The following is a 25,649-nucleotide window of genomic DNA, read 5'->3' as shown; positions in this document are numbered from 1 at the left end:
CGCAACCTGTCACTTCAAATAAAAGGGTTTCCAAAAGTCGGAGAGAACAGAGAGTCTTGGAGATTAAACGGAAATTGTGATAAGGTTTAGCTTTCTGGAGCCGTTCGGTAAGTACAGGCAAATGTTGTGTACGATATCTCAATTCATATGCACACTTTGCGTGTTATGATATATATTTTTACAATCAAACAAACAAGCAAACAGCTAAATGAAGAAACTGTCGTGAATGTCGTACTAAATGCTATTAGAGAGGTCTTTTAACATTGTAGGTCTTTCTCCTTCCTTGGGGAGCATCTCCATTTTCTGCATCTCAGAATACCAGAATTTTTACTTCATGTACATGTACTACAATAGTAGACAGTTCTGTATGTATTCTGTATGCATTTGAGATGTCGTCGGAGTTTTGATCGATACAGCCCCTAGAATGTTGGATGTACAGTGACGTATCTGATCTGTAAGTGACGGGGGCCATATGTCCCGACTGCTGCTTTCAATGGAAAACATGCCAACATTTAGAAGCTTCTCACATTACTGTCATATAATATGTTTATATATGATACTTCGTGCTATCTGCAGCTGGTTTTTTTTTTTTTCAAACAAATCCTAAGTGTTGTTATACGTAGCTGTTGAAAACTGTCGATAATTTCTTTCGTGTCATACGTGAATGTATGTGTTTTAGTGTGTATGTATGTTTCATTACATACTCGTGAAAGCAAATTACCATGCATTTACTGGGATATCGACCACAATGTGGCTCATTTTAGCATTTTCGATCTACTCATCACAACCGTGTTTCTCTGAAGTAAATCTGTATAGTATACCAAAATACACTATAAATATCTACTACACTGGGCCTTTGGATGGCATGCCCAAAAAATCTATAAGATAATTATGACCTGTCCTGAACATCAGTCAACAGTCAGCTCCTGAATTTAACGTTTACATTGTTAGAAAGGGGTTCTCCGTGGAGAGACGTATATATTAATCATCACTACCTGTGTGATATGCATCCAGTTTCATGAATTAATTGTACACCGGCAATTACGTACCATCAGTATACTTGCACAGTGGAGCCAGGCGCTATTGTTCTGCAAACACATTTTACTGTCGGGAACGGCGGTTGAATTCGTGATAAAAATAATGCGATAAGCACGGCGACAAGAGAGCGCCAACATTGACCAAAGAATTAATCACGACCAGTGGATATACACAAGTAATAATAGGACGAGTCTGCATGACGGGAGTAATGTGATGGTCACATGCATGGGTCCGGTCCATGAAGTCATCACATCAAAAAAATCTTTACATAAGCCCTATAAATCTGAGAATGACCAAAGTTGCTCATAATGTTGCCATGAGATACTTTCAAAGAGAAGTAAACTCCATTTTATAAAGTCTCTCATAAGTGTGTCTTGTGAGCGAAAGGTCTCTCATTTAAGATTTTAATGAAACGGACGAAGTGTAACAAACTCTGCTGTTTGGCAGCTCGTGCAAAACTCGACTATAGCTGATATTGCCAGTCACATGTTTGATGCATGTCCCTCGGTGGAGACAGGCAAAAGGAAACAAGTACTTCATTTATCAAACGAACAATTCAATTTCGTTATCGCATATTAGCGCATATTTTCAATCAATCGTTAGAAACGGGAGTGTTCCCCCGCGCATTTAAGCTTGCTAAAGTTATACCTGTACCAAAAAATAAGATTGTGAATGATATACGCAATTATCGTCATATCTCACTCTTATCCACTGTAGCAAAATTTTTCGAAAAAACAGTCCACTCGCGACTCCTTAGTTACTTGGATGAAGGCGAGCTGTTGACGGAACGCCAATCGGGTTTTAGACCCAGTCACTCAACTACAACGTGCTTAACAGAGATTAGTGATTTTTTTTTTTTGTCTGATAACCTTGACAAAGGCAATGTGGTTGGGGCAATCTTTTTAGACCTAAAAAAGGTCTTCGATGTCATACCCCATGACCTGCTTTTGCTGAATTGTCCTACTTCGGCATAGATAAAACTGAACTAAAGTGGTTTGAATCTTACGTAATAGGGAGAGAGCAATGTGTTTCTTTTAAAGGCAAGAGATCCGAATTTCTCCCCGTTCATACAAGAGTCCCACAGGGTTCAGTACTAGGGCCATTGCTCTTTTGTATGTTCATCAATGATGTTCCTATATAGCTTAAACTTTAGTCCTGGGACTAAATTATCTCTTTATGCAGACGACACGGCAATATTTCACAATTGCAGGACGTGATGCTGATAAAGTACAGGAACAACTCCAAGCAGACACTCTACTCCTCAGTAAATGGTTTTCAGATAATGGTATGATTGTTAATTTAGAAAAAAAACGCAAGTCATGTTATTCAGACCTCGCCGAGGAAAACAGAGACATTCTTTTCAAATTTGTATGAATGGCTGGCCTTTGGAAACTGTCACGAGACTCAAACATCTTGGGGTAATCTTTGAACAAACTCTTGACTGGTCTCCCCACATCAATGAAGGAGTCATGAAAATTTCTCGTTCTATTGTGTGTATACGAAGAACCAAATCGTGTTTGACACGTAAAGTCCTGAATCAGCTGTATTTTTCTTTCATACTTCCACATACTGATACTGTTGTGCTGTATGGGGGTCACTAACAAAGACAGATTTAGATAGATTTCAACGATGTCAAAATAAGTATGCTCGTGTAGTACTGAATAAAGGTTATTACATGTCAGCGCAAGCTCTTACTCATGCTCTCAAATGGCAGTCAGTTGAACGAAGAATCCAATATCATTACTGTGTCCTGGTATATTAATGGTTACACAATTTAGCCCCAACGTACATAGTCAAACTTGTGACCAAACGCCCTACTACTTATACCACTCGATATGCCCTTTCTTGCCAAATGCAATTATACCCAAACCCAGAACTGAATATAAGAAATTCTCCACCACATATGCTGCAAGCAAATCATTTAATGAGTTACCCATTTTTTTATTCAAACAGCCTCCTCGTTGCAAACATTTGAGAATCGTGTACGCCAACATGAATCTCTTATTTGATATGAACCCTTTGCACCAGCTATGAATTATTCAGATGTATATTTTCTCTGCTCGTTTTATGTTCTTTCTTATGTGTTTTATGTTCTTACGAACCGATTGTTCTTTAGCTATGTTCGTTTTGTTCTTGTTTTGTATTGTGTGTACATGTAATGTCACTTGAATGTAATGTATATCAACGCAGGGCTCCCTTGTAAAGCAGGCCTTTGCGGCACTGAATGGGACTACCCTGCTTTTAAAGAAGACTTAATAAAATAAAATAGATAAAATATTATAGCGATCCTTACCAGAGAATTCTGAAAGTATCTGTAAGAGATCATGGTCACGTGATAGTCGTGTGATTATGGAACATTATGGTTTTGGAAATAGCTTTGAATAAAGACGAATTATTGGGGGGGGGGGGTTAAGAATTGGATGCTTGATCATTCGGTTTGACCGCTGAAGGTACAATACCAAGCTTTGGAACAATACGTTATCAACTTAATTAGGCATATATTCAAATATTGCTTTTAGATTACTTTTGCATTTAAGAGACTGAAACTTAACATGTTTATAAACGAGAAATAAAATTACCGTGTTTCCGCTTTCCGTGTTTCTTTCTTCTCCCTTCTTCCCTTCTGATGTCTTTCCTCTTCTTTAGATATCCAATATTACTACAACACGTACTGTTTTACAAAAAAAAAAATCTCCATTTCACTTGAAGGGACGTCTTTCTAATCACACTAATGTAATAGTTTTATTCCAGTGCAAGTCAGTTTATGGGAGCATTCTTTCATTTTATAAACTTAAAGATAATCAACACTGTACATACTATTGTTATTAGAAATCATAATTTCATCTTGCTTTTGTTTTTTTCACATCATTATTATTATATCATTTTATTTATTGTTATATTCTTCATCTTCGTTTGCATATTTGTTACATTTACTTAACCATTCATTCATCAATATCTGTACATCGTGGAAAAGTTATTTTCTTACTTATTTTTCAGTGTTTTTGTATTTCCCGAATAGAAAGTATAAATAAACTTGTACCTCTAGATTTCATTCAGCAACTATTAGTATCATCAGTGGTCGTCTTTCAAACTAGCCTGAGTGCAAAGTCGCGAGGATACGTAAATCATCTGAGGGATGAGGGCGACACATCAAACATGGCAAGAGAGTCCCGAACTCTTTGCCACTATAGGTGGCCAGAAAACTTTAACAAAGCGTTGAGTTTAACATTGTGTGTGTGGCGCAATACTGCTTGACAATATTGGCCTTCAATTCGCTGTGTTGTGCGTTGAATCCGTATAACCTACTTGGGACTGCTGGACGTCTCAAAACTCAATTGCTATTGTACGACAGAATCTTGTTTTTTGCTCAAGCGGGGTTATGGAACGATTGGGAAACGCTGGGAAAAATACCCTTGTGTCTCGCGGCTTTTGTTTCCAGATCCTATCGGAATTACTCTAAGACGTTTATTGTGGAAGCGCAACGATTCGTTTTAACAATAATCGATAAGTTTGGTAGGAGCATGGTACAGTCGTCAAGTTATTATCAATAGTGACATACGGCTGATGTTCCCTTGCGTAATACAACAACAATCAGACACGACAGACTACATAGTACTATGCTATTCCCCTCCAGTCCTTTTAAGATTTATCTTTCACTTTGATTGGATGTATCATTTTCCTCTCTGCTTTCCTTCTCCGATAGCCAGCAACATTAATTCCATTTATGGTCGTTAATTTGGAAGACAAACCTTCTGATACAGGGCCGGCGGAGCGTTTTCATGGCAGGAGCTAACAAGCAAAAAAAAAAAAAAAAAAAAAAAAAAGGTCCTCCGCTTCCAGCTTCCACTTCCGGGTTTCTTCAGCTTTGTAAATACAAGCATATTATCTCCCCTTCCATTTCCGGGTTTATGGTCATCAGCTCATCTTTATCCTTCCACTTCCGGGTTTCTTCAGCTGACAAGTTCCGCCGGCCGTGTAATATGTTGTATCACAGCTAGCATGATCTCTTCGAGAGTGGCGCCATTGTTACCAACTGCAAATGGTCAGCAGTAAAGAAAAATCGAACACACACGTGCACACACCCCCATCTGTGCTTTTAACGTCACATGTATGTATGTTTGCTCAACGAGTGATTCATTAAAATCGTCCTTGCAGTCTAATGCTGAATTTAACATGGTATATCACATATCATATTTACCGAATTGTCTACATGCCTAAATCAGAAATCACTGAATACAAAATCATTATATCACTAAGCAATCAGGAGGCAGAAATTGAGGAACAACATACTTACGAAATTGCAAAAATAGACATAGAAATTTTCATATCAAAATTGAAAACGTCATAATGTTTGATGATAGGTAAAAATGTTGTAACATAAGTGCAGGACTATATAGGATGGGTTTAATCATCTTTACAAAATATATTATCCTGAGAAAGCTTTTTAACTACATGTACCTGGATTTCTTATCTGCATTTCGTGGTGCACACCTGAGTATATTAAGCGTTAATATCTAGGGTTTTGAACGGACGACCAATCTTTAAAGAAATGAGAAAGCGATAACACATTTCACCTCGTCCACTTTCGAGGCGCTGTAGTCGTGTAATACGTGTGCAGTACCGCAGAATACATAATAGTAATGGAACGGATACAGAAACACGCACACAATGCATACACACATTCACATGCAAGCGTGTGGACACATACTCTCATTAATAATTTAGACGCGGGTATCCTTTTTAGGGCTTGTTTCCGAAATCCGAATACATTAAAGCTGTGCATATTGTTGTAACAGCAATAAAGTGACTGAAATAAGTCTGGGTTCCCCGCCGGAACGGCGTCGGCCTATTCGACCAACGTTCAGGTATCACACTGATACCATGATCTTCATCGAGCACCAGATAAAAAATCCTTTCATTTTTTTTTAAGGCCTACTGGCCCGATTACGTTAGAGTGCATCCATTTTATGTTAGGTTTATCTACATGTAGAACAAAACTCCCTAAACCTGAACAAGTTCACGTTCACTAAAAGAGTATATGGTTGACTCGTCTAATTTCAGGACGGGGATGTTAGTAGGTCTCTCCGACGGTAGTAGGCAAGTGTCATGATGGCAGCTTGGCACGTGTCAATTTCGTGGGATATTGGAGGATGATTGCAGAGGGTTTAGACTTTACATCAATGGCTGCTCCCTAGGATTTGTTGATGAAGGATCTGTTCGGGTACGTGTGTAATTGATGGTTGGTAAGACACCAGACAACGTCATTGAAAAGACGAGGCCGGATGGGCATGGGGGAGGGGCGGGGGTGGGGGTGGGGCAGAATGAAGCATTTAGCACCATCATCGGATGACTGCAAAGCTTGTCGGGTTATTTCTCCATCAAACGATAGAGCCTTCTTCTAATATGATTGCTGCTACTGCTGTTGTTGGTGGTGGTGGCGGTGTTGCTGTTGTTGATGTTGGTGGTTTGCCCGTATTATTCGTTTTGTCCCAAGCGTCAGATGTGCTCCTTGAAATCAAGCATGGCATTTCACAATCAAGGACCGTAATAAATTGCAATCTTTATTTGATATATCAGTAGTTTTTCCATGTTTGGAAATGCGATTGATTGCTTGGTTTTACTGGTGTGGATGTCCGAACTGATAATCACAGCTACGGTGTGAAATCACTTTTTTTTTTCTCAGCGCCATCTGATTTTTAGGCTTCGAAGTAAGTTACAAATCATATCAACAAATTGAGAGGACGAAGAATATTTTGATAAACTTTCCTGGCACAGAGCAGTAGCTACAAGATGATGCTGAGGGATGAAAAAAAGAAACCGTCTCAAAGCGCATTATAATCACTTTCCTTGTCGCTTGTGCAGGCCCGGTGGTCGTGTACACACAGCCTTACACGTGTAATCCCCTTCTTAAAATCGCGAACCAGCGCCTGTTGCGGACCTTCTCCTTTTTTTCTTGTAAGTAACTAGATGGATAATACAGGGAAAGTGAGGCGTTCACCTTCCTGATCAAATATCTCATTCCTGCCCTTGCAGCATGCTTCGCTTCATTTCGCGCCATTCCCTCTCCTTTCACCTCTGTGTCACACTATTATTATGTTATGTAAGTTGTTGTGCAAAGCAAAAACAAAGCGATGATGGGCATGCAGACATAGCATGAGTAGCCGACTAAAATCTTAGAAGTCTCAGGTTTTAAGAGGAGCAAAGGCAGTTATTTTTGGGTTGATATAGGCCTACATGTACTAAAGGTAATCATGCTTTTCTCAATCGTTGCCACCTTGTCTTGTCGGTGACCTCGTTACAGGCATGTGGTAGTAGTCATGGTAGTTAGTGAAGCTTACCAGACCCGTCGCGTGAATGACTTGTAGGAATTTGTGTCTTCGCAACGCCCATAAGCATAGAATTTCATTACTGATAGCTAGTATACAAATATCGACTGCTGCAGAGGGAGATGGTAAAACTATTTGCACCGAGGTGATGTCTCAACAGTGCTATGTCCCGAGACAAAACTCCGAAAGATCGAGGTTCAGGACTACGTTAGAAGTAGGCCTAAAGCGGCTTCGTTACCCAGATCATCTTCAAAATCGGTTTTAGTTTATTCCTAATTCGTACCTGATATGGTGTCCTCCTGCGATCATTCTTCCGTTACTGGAAGCAGTCACTTTGTCAATTGAGCTGAATGCATTGATCACGTATCACACGTCCACACGTTACACACCGACCGGCCACGCCATCGCACCACACAGATTTCTGTAATGCTGTCGCACATCACACCGCGCGCTCTCTTAGCGCTAGCTAGCTAGCTACAAGCCACAGGACTGTCGCTCAAAAGTATCGCTACTACGCGCACTGCGTACATTCTTAAGTGAGAAATGTAGATATCGATCATACGATCACGATGGGTGCAAATCGTGGATTCCCAAAAGTACTATATCACGCTGGCTAGTAACCAATTGCACCGCATCCAGCTGCTCGTAGCTAGCTAGTAAAACTACACCATGTTCGTGCTCTGTACAATCCTATGGCAAGAAGCTTTACATGAGGGATATAATAACTGATAAAGAATAATCCCATTTAACAACAAAAAAGAAGAAGGAAAGAGGACAGAAAATAGAAAGAAAGGAAGTAAAGGAAAAACGGAAGATAAGGAGGTACATGTTGGGTTTTTAGAGAAACGAGGAATAAAAGTTGCTTTAGGAGTTGATAATGTTGATTCATTATGTCTGGGTTTTTTTTTCTGTGTGTGTGTGTGTTTGTGTGTGTGAGTGTGTGTTTACCTCAGAGTTAGATGATCTAATTAGGACTCTCTCTAAAAATGTTATGAGCGGCGTGAAGAAAACAGATGATCTCTCTCTTCGATTCTAAATTTTATATTGTGCTGCGTTTTTCGTCATCTCAAATGATTGAATATATGAATCATAGCTCTTCATCAGCTGCATCGTCATGCTATTTTTTCTGTTATTTTCTCTCTGTTTCTATGTTCCTCCGTCACCTTCCTAGTATACAGCTTAGATTACCCTGCAGCTTTCAGCATTTTTCTTTGATAGGCATACATACACACACACACACACACACACACACACACACACATATACGCACACACACACGCGCACACACATATATATACATATATATATTTATTTATATATGTATATATATATTTATTTATATATGTATGTATATACACATTTATCTATATATATAGGCCTATATACATATATATATATATATATATATTGTAAAGAAACTATGAGGACAAAATTATTTATGATGGCTGTTCATCACAAGGAAGTCGTGAATGATAGTACCTCCACTTTAAGTTGGGAAATGTTAGAAAACAAATTGTTGTTTTGTTTGTTTTTATCGCAGGCATGATCTGAGAATGAAAACAACTAACATCAACTCTAAAGACGATGACGTAGGGAAGCATCATCTCATGGCTGACAAACCTCGAACCGACTCGCTGTCCGAGACCGTGACGGATTTCGGCAACGCGACCACTATCCACGGCCTCCAGTACATCGTCAACGGGGGACACGTCGTCTTTCGATTATGCTGGATCCTCATTTGCGTTGCATTTCTGACCATATTCATCCTGCAAGGCTCGGAGATCTTCAGAGACTTTTCGAAGAACCCGTACTCGACGAAGATTGACATCGTCAGCCAGTCACGACTGGTCTTTCCGGCGGTGACGGTCTGCAACGCAAACCAACTGCGCAGATCACAAATCATCAACACGAGGTTCGAAGGCCTTATCGAGGTTGACGGCGGTGTGTCCGGAGCGGACTACGACTACTCCTGGTGGTTTTCCTCCAATTTTTTTAATGGCTACGGATCCTCGTCATCGTCTTCTCAATCACAACAATCCTCCTCGACATCGACCACCAATGGAAATCGTAAGAAGAGGAGTATGAACTCTATGCATCGTGCTCGTCTTTCGGAGATTGAGAAGGATCCGCTGGGATATCAGTCAGGAGGCAAGAGAGAAAAGAGAGATACTGCGAGAAAACTCGCCGAGCTCGCGAGGTCCAAGCGAAGCCAGCCTTCTCCAGACGCCTTTTCGTGGTACATCTCCAACGAGGACGTCGACTTCGAATACGAAAGTGAAAACTGGGGCTCGTTGACGGACGAAAACGATTGGCGTGGCTTCTACTCGCATTCTGTGGCAGATGATTTCAGCGACTTCTTCGATGTCGTCAATCCAACGCAGCAAGAAATTCGGAACTACGGACATCAGCTTCAAGACTTTGTGATACAATGTACCTTTGATCAGCGGCAGTGCAATATTACGTATGTTTAACTTTCTTAATATCTTATTATTATCTTATTAATTTCTTATTATCAAAGTGCAATTTTTATGTACTTATGCTTTAGGAAGATGCTTCCAAAATGTTTAATGAACTATTTTCAAATGAGTGATGATAGAAGATATGATATGAGAATCAAAGATAGATTTACATTGCCTTATGCCAGAACTATGCCATCATATAATTCTATATTTTTTAATGGACCCAAAATTTGGAATGCTATTCCGGTCGAAATAAGACAGAGTTCATCGTTGAATGTGTTTAAAAGAAAATTAAGATTGCATGTTTTAAATCAGTATGCTGAAATGGTGTGACAAACTTTTTTCTTGTAAAATATGTCAGTGTGTGTATGTGTGTGTGCGCGTATGTATGTGTGTATTAACTCATAAAGAAATGTATTCATTCGATACTTTAATATCTTATGAATGAAATAGTATGGGGACAGGACTTTTATATAAGGCATAGCCTTTCTGTCTGTCTCCGAACACTTTCAAATGTATTGTATTTTCGTATTGATGCTTATTGTGATCATTTTTTTTCTTGTTATTATGGTGTTGTGAATTTTCTGTATTCTCCTGTTTGTTTGTTTGTTTTTTACTGAAAGTGTAGAATAAATCTGAATCTGAATCTGAATCTGAATCTTAATGTCTATCGCAATTACCCCCTGGGCAATTACTCAAGACCCTAAACGCTTCCCCTGAGCCTAACCCTAATCCTAAATCTTGAACCTAAACCTAACCCTAAAACCAACCCTAACCCTAATCTTTATGCTAACCTTATCACTAACCAATATTCAGCCGGGTTGGGGCGATAATTGCCCTGATACGCTCCAATTTAATGAATGTCTTTCTTCCACTGCTTTTGTTTCTCTATAAACAGAACAAACACGACGTGTCTAAAATCATACAGACATAATTTGCTAACATTTAGTGGGAGTATTCGAATATAGATCAAATTCTGTTAAGAGAGAAACATGTCTGAATCGAAATCTGGTAACAAAGTCAGCGACATCATTGAGCTTGGATGTGTGTCAACTTCGTCGCCTTACTTAGCCAATTCATTTTTTCATCATTATTCTTTGACACCAAATTTAAAAAGATAAGCTGTGAGACCTCTTAAGTCTGGCAATCTGCGGTCCTTGTTTTTTTTTCGATCTGAGTAATTTGTATTTCCCTCTGTTGTTGTAGATGTTGTTTTGTTGTCTATTGTCGTGATGTTATATACATATATATTTTTTATCTGAGTTTGATAATTTCTTTTGATTTTTTTTTTTTTTTTTTGGGGGGGGGGGGGGTCATGGATTAAGTGTTCTTAAAGGTGGACACCGAAATCTGTTGTTCCAGTTTGTAACAAAAAATTGATTACATAATTTATAATGATCAAAGTCTACGATTACATTACTGATTGATTAGGCGATTCTGTATTGATAGATTTATAATTTCTGTTTTTAGACATGAGTTCATCACGTGGCAAAATCGGTACTTCGGAAACTGCTTCACGTTCAACTCGGCGCTAGCCGGTGAGGAAGCGAGAATGACGGGAAAAACCGGAGCACTGCACGGTGAGCAAGCTGATTTATACCTCTGATGTCGTGTGTTTTGTTCAGTGTGTGTTGGGAACGTTCCAAGGGAGGGGACTTTTTAGGTTAACGTTATCATACGTGGTGTATAATAGTGTGTCTATAATAGTACGGCTACTGCTCGTGACCATTTTAATCATTAACATCATCATTATCACTCACTTTCACAGTTAGAACAGTAATGTTGTTATTACACCATGCATTCAGAGAAGTGGCCAAATTATATATCCGCACTGCGCACATTTGTTTTGACAATGACATTAACAATAGATAATCAGACTACATCATGCTAAATTATATGTACTGTATAGGTGAGAGAAAGGATGAGACGATAGACGTAGCTTGAATCCTCACAGTTTGATTTTTATTCTCAAGCTTTCGGTCCCTGTCCTTTATCAAGAGATGTGATGTACAATTCACATTTGGGCTGGTTGCAAGCCGGCAATCAGTTGGCAACCGGTTGCGGGAAACATTTAGTGATGATGGTTGGAGGTAGGCGTGCTGAAGAGTTAGGTGTGTGTGTGCTTAGATGGGCTTGCAACAAGCCCAAACGGGAACTGTACATCACATGTCTTGATAGAGGGCAGGGCCCGAAAGCTTGAGAATAAAAATCAAACTGTGAGGATTCAAGCTACGTCTATCGTCTCATCCTTTCTCTCACCTACACACTACTAAGATTCGACGACCCAGGGGTTTTACTGAAAACACACCTTTCTCACTCTATATAAATAGTGAGGGAAATTGGTCTCGACTTCAACGTGCACGATATCCCATGTTTTGTTTTAAGATTTTTTTTTAATTGTTATATGCTGTATTCTTTATTTGATATATATTTTTGTTTTCTGTTCGCCATTTTCTTCTTTGTTGACATGATTAAACATGTATATGCATGTATATATATCTTTTCATTTTTGAAGCGCCATGAGCACTGAAAAGTGGACCTGTGCGCTATACAAGTAGCCATTATTATTATTATTATTATTATTATTATTATTATTATTATTATTATTATTATTAAATGGGGTGTGAGACGAACGTTGCTCTCAATTTTCGCTCTTTCTATATCTTTACCCACGCCGATGAAAATCGGCAGGGGGTTATGTAAAGGGTTCCGTATGTTTGTTTGTTTGTTTGTTTGTTTGTTTGTTACCCACGCCGATGAAAATCGGTAGGGGGTTATGTAAAGGGTTCCGTATGTTTGTTTGTTTGTTTGTTTGTTTGTTTGTTTGTTTGTTTTTTTGTTTGTTTGTTTGTTTGTTTGTTTGTTTGTTTGTTTGTTTGTGTACAAGATAACAAGAGAACGGGTAAACGGATTTGCACGAAATGTTCAGGGAATGTTTGGATAATGACAGGAAAGAATCGATTAGATTTTGGTGATAATCGGTTGACCCTTGCAAATTCTGTGTGACCTTGAAGTTTTGACCCCATGGTATAGTGACCATTCCGAAAATTTCCCGTTTCTCACTTTGCGATTTTCCGCTACCATACGAAAACATAAACTCCCCAACGATCCGACTTCGCTGCTCAAATGTTCGTGAGAATTCCGAAATTTACGTTTAGGCCTATTTGAGGGACTATGTCCTTCTAGATTTATGAAAGTTCGTTCTCCGTCATCACAAACTGGCCCGTATTTTGATGATTTTTCAAATTAACATTGATTGTTTTTTTTTTGTTGGAGGAGCATTTTGCTCGGTCGCAGTCACACTGCACGATATGCGTGCTCAATGTCAATGCGTGTGCAAGGCCGCTGAAAATGCATCGCGCTCTACACTGTTGGTGCAAAATTGCACCGGGGACGTTGCGGCGCTCGTTGGTGGCCGAATACTGGTGCAGTAGACATTTGCATTCAACCCTTGCATTGAATAATTCCCGTAGACACTAATCATAGGGGTAATTGCCTAGGGGGTACGTAAATTTTGTTTTTCTTTTTTGCTTTTGTGGATACCATCACAGATCGTACACTCATACGACCTCTGATATTTGATGATTTTTCAAATTAACATTGATTGTTTTTTTTCGTTGGAGGAGCATTTTGCTCGGTCGCAGTCACACTGCACGATATGCGTGCTCAATGTCAATGCGTGTGCAAGGCCGCTGAAAATGCATCGCGCTCTACACTGTTGGTGCAAAATTGCACCGGGGACGTTGCGGCGCTCGTTGGTGGCCGAATACTGGTGCAGTAGACATTTGCATTCAACCCTTGCATTGAATAATTCCCGTAGACACTAATCATAGGGGTAATTGCCTAGGGGGTACGTAAATTTTGTTTTTCTTTTTTGCTTTTGTGGATACCATCAAAGATCGTACACTCATACGACCTTTGATATTTGATGATTTTTCAAATTAACATTGATTCATTGTTTTTTTTCGTTGGAGGAGCATTTTGCTCGGTCGCAGTCACACTGCACGATATGCGTGCTCAATGTCAATGCGTGTGCAAGGCCGCTGAAAATGCATCGCGCTCTACACTGTTGGTGCAAAATTGCACCGGGGACGTTGCGGCGCTCGTTGGTGGCCGAATACTGGTGCAGTAGACATTTGCATTCAACCCTTGCATTGAATAATTCCCGTAGACACTAATCATAGGGGTAATTGCCTAGGGGGTACGTAAATTTTGTTTTTCTTTTTTGCTTTTGTGGATACCATCAAAGATCGTACACTCGCAGTACACTCATACGACCTTTGATATCATCACACTCTCGGCTTGCTATAATCAAAATATCCCGCAAGAAAACGGCGTATTTCTCGATTTTTAGCGCTTTTTCCGCGACCCGTCGCGTAGACAATACTCTTAAAACTGGACTTAATTCGCGCGCGCTTGGAAAAGTTCCGATTCTGCACTTTTGACGGTGGAATTTGGGATTTTCGATGGATTTTTGGAGGAGACTTAAGGACTTTCCTGTACGTGAATGAGTGTTAATACCGTATGTGTAATGATGTGATTTGCGTGTGATGTGACTGTAGAACCAAAGATCGTACACTTCAGTGTACGATCTTTGGTAGAACTCACTGGCTGGTGATAAAGCACACTGGCAATTAAGTGGCCGAATTCTGGTAGATGACCGAATGCACATTATGTTTACCCCGACTTTGTACTTAGGCGTGGGTCTGCCGCCTTTGACGGCCCCTCTCTAGTTTGTTTGTTTGTTTGTTTTTTTGTTTGTTTGTTTGTTTGTTTGTTTGTGTACAAGATAACAAGAGAACGGGTAAACGGATTTGCACGAAATGTTCAGGGAATGTTTGGATAATGACAGGAAAGAATCGATTAGATTTTGGTGATAATCGGTTGACCCTTGCAAATTCTGTGTGACCTTGAAGTTTTGACCCCATGGTATAGTGACCATTCCGAAAATTTCCCGTTTCTCACTTTGCGATTTTCCGCTACCATACGAAAACATAAACTCCCCAACGATCCGACTTCGCTGCTCAAATGTTCGTGAGAATTCCGAAATTTACGTTTAGGCCTATTTGAGGGACTATGTCCTTCTAGATTTATGAAAGTTCGTTCTCCGTCATCACAAACTGGCCCGTATTTTGATGATTTTTCAAATTAACATTGATTGTTTTTTTTTTTGTTGGAGGAGCATTTTGCTCGGTCGCAGTCACACTGCACGATATGCGTGCTCAATGTCAATGCGTGTGCAAGGCCGCTGAAAATGCATCGCGCTCTACACTGTTGGTGCAAAATTGCACCGGGGACGTTGCGGCGCTCGTTGGTGGCCGAATACTGGTGCAGTAGACATTTGCATTCAACCCTTGCATTGAATAATTCCCGTAGACACTAATCATAGGGGTAATTGCCTAGGGGGTACGTAAATTTTGTTTTTCTTTTTTGCTTTTGTGGATACCATCAAAGATCGTACACTCATACGACCTTTGATATTTGATGATTTTTCAAATGAACATGGATTGTTTTTTTCGTTGGAGGAGCATTTTGCTCGGTCGCAGTCACACTGCACGATATGCGTGCTCAATGTCAATGCGTGTGCAAGGCCGCTGAAAATGCATCGCGCTCTACACTGTTGGTGCAAAATTGCACCGGGGACGTTGCGGCGCTCGTTGGTGGCCGAATACTGGTGCAGTAGACATTTGCATTCAACCTAGGGGTAATTGCCTAGGGGGTACGTAAATTTTGTTTTTCTTTTTTTGCTTTTGTGGATACCATCAAAGATCGTACACTCATACGACCTTTGATATCATCACACTCTCGGCTTGCTATAATCAAAATATCCCGCAAGAAAACGGCGTATTTCTCGATTTTTAGCGCTTTTTCCGCGACCCGTCGCGTAGACAATACTCTTAAAACTGGACTTAATTCGCGCGCGCTTGGAAAAGTTCCGATTCTGCACTTTTGACGGTGGAATTTGGGATTTTCGATGGATTTTTGGAGGAGACTTAAGGACTTTCCTGTACGTGAATGAGTGTTAATACCGTATGTGTAATGATGTGATTTGCGTGTGATGTGACTGTAGAACCAAAGATCGTACACTTCAGTGTACGATCTTTGGTATAGAACTCACTGGCTGGTGATAAAGCACACTGGCAATTAAGTGGCCGAATTCTGGTAGATGACCGAATGCACAATATGTTTACCCCGACTTTGTACTTAGGCGTGGGTCTGCCGCCTTTGACGGCCCCTCTCTAGTTATTTCTTATTTATAAAGGGAGGAAGAATTGAAAGCCACGTTCGCGTCACACCATTCCAATTATGGCCTATTATAATACAATATCATTATGTCATGGGTATATAATACACAATATAATGTGTAAAGTTATTATATTTTAATGCGGTGCGTCTGGAAAACTTCGTGAAACTTTCACCGAGGGAAGTTGACGTTATTGTGTCTATCGACTGTTTACCGGTTACAGCATACCAACATTTGTTTCACAAGGGCTTGGATTAGTTCCACGTTTCTAAGCAACAGCCTAATGCTCTTACAGCTTTGTGCAACAGGACAATGTTTACAAACGTCAGGGAAGTGCGTATGAGCACCGTGGGTCTGCTCAATTCGCTACATGTGCAGCAATGTGAAGTGGACCCATTTTCGAGCGTGTATGTGGTATTTCTTCGCAGGTGGAGAGTTGACCCAGACAACGAGCAAACGAACCAAATCAAATAGAAAACGTCCATTCTGGACGAGTTGCTTGTGTAACGGAATGTTACGGATCTGCGGAGACAGCTCTTACAAATCCCATTTACTATAAGGCTGATTCATATATTGTTTTGCTGAGGAACCACGCTTGCTTTCAATCAAGCCTTGGGCAAGGTGTCGCGGAGTTTCCGTTCATCTTCGGTTAACACGAAATCTATACCACATGGGTATAGAAAAGATGTTATTGCCACAATACCATTATCGATACTTCAAGCATTTGTACAATGAGACTCAATGCGATATGACTCATATGAAATTTTTCTGAAACAATCATACAATTAAGGTTATTTTTTGTTTGTCCGAAGAATATTTCTTTACCTCCTGGAAATAAGTCATGTATGCCCCAAACATGATTTTAAATATAAGAATGTTTCTCCCACATGCCACTAGACAAATCTGGGCAATCTCAGAGTGTTTCATTATGTATAAATGTTCGTTATTCGGGAGTGTGGTGTCCCAATTGGCTGTTTCTTATGCTGTAAATTGTTAGTGATAAACTTCATCGATAAAATGCATTGCTTTCTGTCTTTCTCTTGTAGAATATACTGATATATGTCTTGTACATCCACATTTATGTTTCTCCATGTGTGTGTTTATAGTTTACATTGTTCATGATAAAGAGTGATGAATGAATTTGAAACTGAAATTGAACAAGTTAATTATTTTCTTGTTTTTTAAGGGGGAGATGTAGGGCTAGTCTTAGGTTGTTTCTGCTTTGTCATTATCATTATTTTTAGGTGTGTTTGCGTCATCAATTATTCGTATTCATTTTCCAGAAAGGGTTAAGGGACCTATAATATATTTCTACTTCTTTATTTTGTTCGAAATTGTCAACATGAAAATTGTATTCTAATTCCACTGCCTGAAGAAGCAACAGACCGGTGCGTGTATTTGTTCGTTTGATTACAAAGCTTGTTACTCTTGCAAAGGAGTAACAAGAGTATCGGCCTGTATACAAAAAGTTAGATGAGATTAAAGCTCTCCTATTTTCATTCCATCGTATTCTACCAATCCTCTCACTAAAGGACTTCACCTGACACTTTTCGTTGAGCAACCGGAGTATTTGGGAATCCTTGCGCCACAGACAGGGGCGAAAATCACGGTCCACGACCCCGCGGCTATGCCCTTCCCCGAGGACGAGTCCGTGGACCTGCCCACGGGCATGGCAACTTCTATCGGTGTCCGCCAAGTGAGTATACATCAGGATCCTCGTGACTGGTCTCATGATTCATGCGAGAAGGTATCACGTTTTGCCAATATGAAAGAATCGAGAATATTATGATGAGAAGGATATCATTTGTTAGCCTTTGAATTCATTCAAAAATAGTTAAAGTTGTTTGCAAGCATGAAAACCTCCTTTATCAACACTGCAAAAAGTCCGGTGTTAAATAGTGAACACCGAGCTGGTGTTAAATTTTCGGTGCTCATTTATGGTGTTAGATTAACACCTCCGGGTGTCATTTCCAAATTTTAAACTGTTTTTTGAAGAGTTTCTTAGTAGCTTCACTTCTTGTTGATTTTTAATTTAAACAAGATGATCAAGAATTTTACATTAAAATACTAGATTTTTGAAAAAATGTGAAAATAAATTTACACCAAAGTAACACCAGCTGGTGTGGTCCCTTATTGAAGCTGGACGGGTGTTAAACCATTGATATCAACACCAACAAATATCAAATCAACACCATGTGGTGTCATTTTTGAATTAACACCAGTACAGTGTCAAAATAACACCAGGTACAGTGTCAAATTAACACCACGAAGTGTCAGGTGAACACTTTTCAACACCATCACAGTGCATTTTTAACACCTGTGGGTGTGGTCCTCTATTGAAGTTTGATCGGTGTTAGATTTAACACCCGTGGTGTTAAATCTAACACCGATGTTTTTACAGTGAACGTTCTACTTCAATCGTGAATTTTGAAATCTGTCACATTCACAAAATATATCTTGAGGTACAATTCATGTATCTTGCCTTACATAAACATACATCTGTGTAGGAGAACATACAACGTCTTGGCGGGAAATACGGGAACTGCACCACTGACGGCCGGAACACGAACTTCAGCTCCAGTTCGTTATACCAGTACTCCTCCGCGGCATGCAGAAAACAGTGTTTCCAACTTCACCTCAACAGCTTCTGCGACTGTGTGGACAACCCACTGCTGCTGGCCAACCTGAGTAATACGTGTAGTGTGCTCAACGAAACACAGCGTAAGATAATCGGCATATTATTATTTATACACAAATACAGCGTCAAGTAAAGTCTTATTAATGGTGAAAATGTTGGAAGTAGGAGCAGCAGCAGCCATTTTGCAGCGGCAGCAGCAGTAGCAGCAGTAGTAGTAGTCGCAGTAACAGTGGTAGGACTGGTGGCTATTGCTAAGGTAATAGCAGTGATCGGCTTGGCAGTGTTAGCTGTAGCAATATGAGTAACAGTGAAAGTAGCAGAGTGGTAACAGCAGTAGCAGCTGCACGACTGTTAATTTATATATTTGTCTGTCATGGCATATCTTTATAAGGGAGAGTGATTGAATTATGATCAGGGAATGGGACTGACGAAAATACCAGCAGATTAATGTTATTTCCCTGATAAAATCTATCACGAACTTCAGTATTTTTGTTACATATACCCATGGTATCAGTATGGTAGGTATTTGTACTGTACCTGCACCTGAACCGATACAGGTCAATGAAGACATGGGCTTCACTTTTCCAACTTCTTTGAAATTCAATGAATTACAATAAATAATGAACCAGTAATTATGCATTATTTTGTTTACTCTATCATGTGTATAATGATTGTATAATTGTAAAAATCATTGAGAACTGTATTTTATGAATGTATCTATGAATGTTAGATTATGAACTGCACAAATGCTAACAGAAATAATTTCCTATATTGGACAATGAAAATGAAATCTGATCTGATCCGCATTGCTTCCCGACAGAATGGTGCAGACAGTATATTGCCGACCGATATCTCGACGACGCCCTCACGTGTTCATGTCCATCGCCGTGCAGGTAAAGAGAACTGTGAAGCTACATTCCTTCGTATTATTTGGTCAGAGAAAATGAATCTTTTCGTCAAGCCTTGTAATAGTATAGATCTGTATTACCATAATATTTCTCACCGCTCTCCTTATTCCAAACGAGCATGTTAAGGTGAAAGCATGTGTGGCCTTAACCCCTTTAGACGCGTTGCGTGAATTACAAACCTTAATAGCTACAGGGCCAATGTTTGAGGAAAATGAAGCCCAAATGTGGATCGAGGGAATGCAGCACTATTAGTAGAACACATCAGCGAAGTTTGAGGAAAATTATTGCACAGTCTGTTGAAAAGTTATAAATTGTTGTAGTTTCGGTAACACCATCGGTGGATGAGACTACAAGATTTTTTTTTTTTTTTTTTTTAATGACGCCATGCATGAACAACGGTATAAAGAAATTATGAAGAAAATTCAATATATTTCCACTTTTCATACATAATGAAAGAGCACTTTTAGAAAGCAGGGGAAATAATATCACCCTGAACGTATGTCAGTAACAATTCACTTGAGGGATAACTTTTCATTAAACAATGACATTTTGAGAAATGTTCTTTATATTATCATTTATATCGTTGTCCTGTAGGGATGTCATTAACTGTTCTGGTAATCTCATCCAGGGATAGCGGCAACTATAGAAACTTTCCATATTCATAGCTTTTTCAACGGATTATCCGGTTTTCCTCACCTCAAACTTCGCTGGTGTGTTCTATTGTTATTGCTGCATTCACTCATTCTGCATGTGTATTTCGGTTTCATTTTCCTTCAAAGACGGTTGAAGATAGAGGAGGCGTAGTTTTCCCTGCCCACATATCGTTTGTATTTCGTGGTAATAGATCAAACACCAACGGGGGTCATGAAATGCTTAGTCCACCCATATCACTATGTATAGATATATAATTATATCACTAGAGATCACTATACCTTTATCCCATTTTCACCATTACAAATCGAACATTATTTTTCTTTATTTTATTGATCTATCTTTAAAGGGTTTCATAGGCTGTAGAATCATGAAGCCATTTCATTAAACAAACACATTAATTTAAAACGTATCTATCTACCGTTATTGTAATGCAACCAATATTGACAGGAACGCTAACGACTGTCACTACACCGCCGTTTCATTTGATCATCTTTATATTTTTGACACAATGTTAAACAGTCTGTTCTCTCCTACGCAGAGCAGATAACTTTTAATTCTACAGTACATTTCATTTTTAAAACTCAGAATTATCCAAGTGTATATGCATTCTAAGTTTTATTTCTTAACAGAATATCAAAATATTGATATATACTGTTGGTGCACGTAATGAAAAAAAAAAGTGAAAGGCTCGATTACAGCCGTAATTATAATCACCACCAGTGAACAGATATTCAAATATTTTCTTTTACTTGATTTGTCGAAAGAAAACGAACACGCCAAATGAAGCAAATGTTGTTTTCGTCACTTCCGTCGAGTTGAGTGGTCGCACGACCATTGTATAAGTGTCTCAAAAGATTGTGTGATATGGAAGTTTTATTAATTTATTCATTAACAGTGAGACCAAGTATTTGAAGACAATCTCTGCCATGGGATGGCCCTCGGAAAGATACGAGGTAAGGATGGATGTCTAGTGTATCTCTATTTCCTGATCAATTTCTGTGCCGTCGATCTTTATTGCTAAAAGCAACAGACTTATTATCAAGACATCTGGATTGGAAAATTCAGCATTGGACACTGGAGGTAGACATCGGTACAAATGAAATATTGAGTTCGTTGATTTATTGATTTTGTGTGTGTACTTGATGAAAAGTGGGACATGTAATCATTATCTGTATCATTCTTATGTTATGTACATACATGCGCATCACCCCAAATTACGGAGGTCATAAAAGACAAGCCTATACTGTACCGAAACCTTTCCTTAAGCCTGTCTGTCTTGGCGCAATTAAGTGTTTCGGTAGTGTATACTTGTTGATGGATCCACACACATAATCTGTTCATTGGTAGACTTATTGATTTATTGCTGTGTGGATCAATTGGTTCATTCAATCATTCTTTGATTGATTAGAAAATAAATTGATTAGAAAATAAATTCATTGATTCAGTCATGTGTTCGTTCGTTCATTCATTCATTCATTCATTCATTCATTCATTCATTCATTCATTCATTCATTCATTCATTCATTCATACCTCATTCATTCACGTACTCGACCCTAGCCGCGTGAAAAAAAAGAAGAAATGTGTAAAAAAGCGAAATTCTTAATAGCTTGTTTTCGTCAACCAGTTTGAAGATAACATTCGTTGGCGTAGTGATGCTGGTCAAATATTGTTTCTGCAGAGGTGGCGAATCTGATGTAAAGATCGTGATGAATAACGTCTGAAGGTTTGGTTCTGTTTTAGGTATCGTACAATATTTGTTTTCCCCACGCAGGAACACCTTGCCAGCAGACTTCCAGCCGGCTCCACGGCAGCTCGTCTGTTTAACAACAGCGCCCTGGCCAGGTATGTTACCTTACAGTCACCCGATACAGCCACAGTCATCGGGGGCTAAAGTTACGTCTGGCTGATGATCGTGACTATATCAGTATATGGCACAACATTCTCTATTTTGATAGACATTGAATTTTATCTCTCGTAATTACCATAGTGCTGTGACTGAATGGGGATGTTCCTGAGCCAAGTTTATGAATTCGCTGCACAGATTTTGAAAATGGCAAAAGAAAAAGACATAAAAGCAAACAAATGAACAAACACAGAAATTAAACGCAGAGAATTAAATCATGAATTACTATAATACTGAAATTTCTTTGGCAATAAAACAGGATTTCTTTGATGGCAGATTGTAAATCGTGGCGATATCAATGAAGAGGTGGAGAATAAAGCGAAGGGTATCTTGACGCTTATACTTCTTTGTCTCCATTAATCTTTCAGGAAGAATTTCATTAGAGTGAAAGTCTACTACGAAGAACTGAATTACGAACGGGTGGAACAGATACCGGTCTACACGGTGAGTTCGATGAGAACAAGGAAACCATGGAGTATTTTTTGGTCATTCAGATCATTTCAGGAAAATATCTTTTAGAAGGGCTGTATAAGCTCTTGATGATATGGAAAATAAAAGAGAAAATGCATTCCCCTAACGTCGTCTGTTTGAATAATTTCATATCTTCAACCCAGTAAGAGGGACATAGAAATTTCAGTTTTACGCCTTTTATTCCATAATCCCAACAGCGAAAGTGTGAGAACTCCCTCATTGATACGACACCCTTAGCTTATTTCTCTTTTTTTTCTATCTCTAAAACAGCGACAGTACCACCAATGACAATAACGAAATTTCACCCACACGCACAGACAGCCAAATACACACACACACACGCACGCCACCACCACCACCACCATTCCACCACGTACCACCAGCTGACCACCAAGACCCACCATCACCATGACTCACCATGCATCACCATCACCATCACCACCACCACCATCAGTACCATCACCAACACCACCCCATCACAACCACCACCATCATCACAACCACCATCACCACTACCGCCACCACCACACCACCATCACAACTACCACCCCATTGCAACCACCACCCCATTACAACCTCCACCGCCATCACCACCATCACCACCACCACCACCCTATCACCACCACCATCACCACCATCACCACAAGCACCACCATCACCACCACTACCATCACCACCATCATCACCACCAACCACCACCATCACCATCGCCACCGTCACCTGTTTTCCTCGTAACAAAGTCCCCTCTTTCTCTCTATAATTTTCTGAGATAACGACATTACTACCAATAACAACAACAAAACTGAACACATACACGCCAACACACGCACACTCACTCACTCGAACACACAAGCGATAGGAACCAGAGTGTTAGATTATTTTATGATGTCGATTCGACTATAACATGGTCGATTTGTTTACTTGCCATCGATTGAAATCATGTCGACAATACAGCTTCTTATACAAATGATTTTCATTTCTAACTAATAACAGCTTGCGAGCCTGCTCGGCAGCGTCGGCGGTCTAATGGGTCTTTACATCGGCATGTCTTTCATCAGCGTATTCGAAGTCATGTTCCTCATCCTGAGGGTTGGCAAGATCGTCATGAAGAAGGTTTGCTGCCCGAACGCCGTTCATCCGATTAAAACATGAGGAGGTTATCACTGGTTATCACTGCTCTTGTTCATATTAAACAATTGAAAACAAAGTCCTGAGTCCATTCCTAATAAACACTTGAGATTATCATAATGTCAGTGTACTTTCTTTTGGTAAAGTATATAGCGTTATCAATGTCGTCGGTCTTTCAGTATTACTTGACAAGTATAGTGAAATCTAAATGACAGCATTATGTATACGGTTTTTCAGTTCGTTCTACCACGACGACTGCTTAGCTATCGGGTAGTAGTAAGTTATCATGCTTGAATATGTTTTTTGTGTGTTTATGACCTATTTGTTATCTTGCCAAGGCACTTCAGAAAAAAAAAGATGGTCTTTTTACTTTAAAAAAAAAGACACACAAGAAACGAAAAACACCTTGAGTACACAGTACAACGCGTCTAATTTCAGCTAATTAGTCTTGTGTCGCTGTATATGATTTGCCTGGAGTTTGACACATTTTTTCAAGGTCTGCATAATATATCGATTTTATGTATCATATTTCCATGTGAAAATGATGAAAAAAACTGCAAATTATAGGATTTATAGTTAGTAGGACCTATTCCCATTACTTTCTTTCTTTTTTTTTTACTTTAGTCTTTGAACTTTTAAGTTAATGTTTTTGTATATATGTTAATATCTATTTTGGCCGAGGGCAAGCTGTGCATAGAAAGATTATTTGTAGAAAATATCTATAAAGAATGCAATGCGTGTAATTTAAAATATGTATAGAAAAAGCTGATATGAAACAATACATTGTATTACTTCTGATCGTTATCAATATCCCCCCCCCCCCAAAAAAAAAAATGTATTGTCTGCTTACTATATGTGTAGCATTTACTGTGTTCATGAGAGTGGTTCGATGTTCATATCAGTGAATACATAAGCACGAGCGTGAAAGCAGACTATGTTGTCTTCCAATAATCAACGGATTATCACCTTGACAGTGTTCTGGGCACTCAATAACCACATATAAGTTTATGTCTTTTTGGTTTACCACTAAACTCAAATTGAATTACAACTTGAATTTGCGTCGGATGTGTCAAGCACTGATCTCTCCATAGGAAGTCTTATAGAGGTCAAGGATACGTTTGATACGCTCGTTTAAAAATGTCTTGCTGCCCTCCATATTATATTAACCCGCCTGCTTAAAACCATCAAGTTGACACAATGTAATCACGTACACATAACAAAAACGATGATATCATTTTGTCTTTCACTCCCAAGACTGATTGATGCAGCTGTAAAAGATGGATGTGGAATTTGCTGCCTTATTCTTTCAGCTTTACCTATCCATGCAACTGAATCTAGCGTTTGAATGTAACTTTGCATGTACTACAGTAATTTTAACGTTTTATAGACTGTGGACTTGCTGCACTGATCGGTGCGGCCATTCCATGTCTCATTAGAGGTGTATTTGAAGAGCGCCATCAACGATCATGTCGCTTATTTTGGTTAACACTGAGTACAATGTTAATTTAGAGATGGCCCTATCTATTTTGTTGTTGAATATACGGCTCTTGTAGACTGTGTGTAGGATATTTATGATTGTTCTGTATCATTGTGTAAAAAATGGCTGTGTTTATAAAGGCTACGGCGAAATCCACAGTAAAACATAAAGTGCTCCACCTCTGCGAATGAAAACAAGTGACAAAAAAAAAAAAAATCCAACATTTCCAAAGAGCCAAAGCAATAGTATCAGAGCAATACTATATTTGTCTCGTCCAGACTTTTACTTTTTTAAAATCTCTTTATAGAATGATCGAGAGTTTGGATCAAAACTTGGCATATCCACGGGACATGCTATTTCAAATCTAACCCCCCCCCCCCGTAACTTAAATTGGATGCTTAA

The 25,649-nt window shown here is 39.3% G+C and overlaps 1 protein-coding gene across 1 annotated transcript; it reads left to right on the top strand.

Annotated features, from left to right (window-relative positions):
• Positions 1–23,794, top strand: LOC139726467 (epithelial sodium channel subunit alpha-like). The gene is made up of 11 exons (XM_071637423.1): positions 1–107; positions 8,905–9,381; positions 9,562–9,825; positions 11,294–11,403; positions 17,600–17,763; positions 18,575–18,788; positions 19,526–19,598; positions 21,163–21,220; positions 22,040–22,110; positions 22,540–22,615; positions 23,636–23,794. The coding sequence occupies exons 2-11, from the start codon at positions 8,918–8,920 to the stop codon at positions 23,792–23,794; spliced, it is 1,653 nt and encodes a 550-aa protein (XP_071493524.1). The 5' UTR covers positions 1–107; positions 8,905–8,917.
• Positions 23,795–25,649: the final 1,855 nt, after the last annotated feature.

This window comes from Diadema antillarum, unplaced genomic scaffold (genome assembly GCF_040938485.1).
Source record: "Diadema antillarum isolate AM-2024a unplaced genomic scaffold, OU_Dant_1.0 seq00000085_RagTag, whole genome shotgun sequence".
In the NCBI taxonomy this organism is placed as follows: Eukaryota; Metazoa; Echinodermata; class Echinoidea; order Diadematoida; family Diadematidae; genus Diadema; species Diadema antillarum.
The sequence above is the reverse complement of the archived record's forward strand: the minus strand, read 5'-3'. Positions and strand labels throughout refer to the sequence as shown.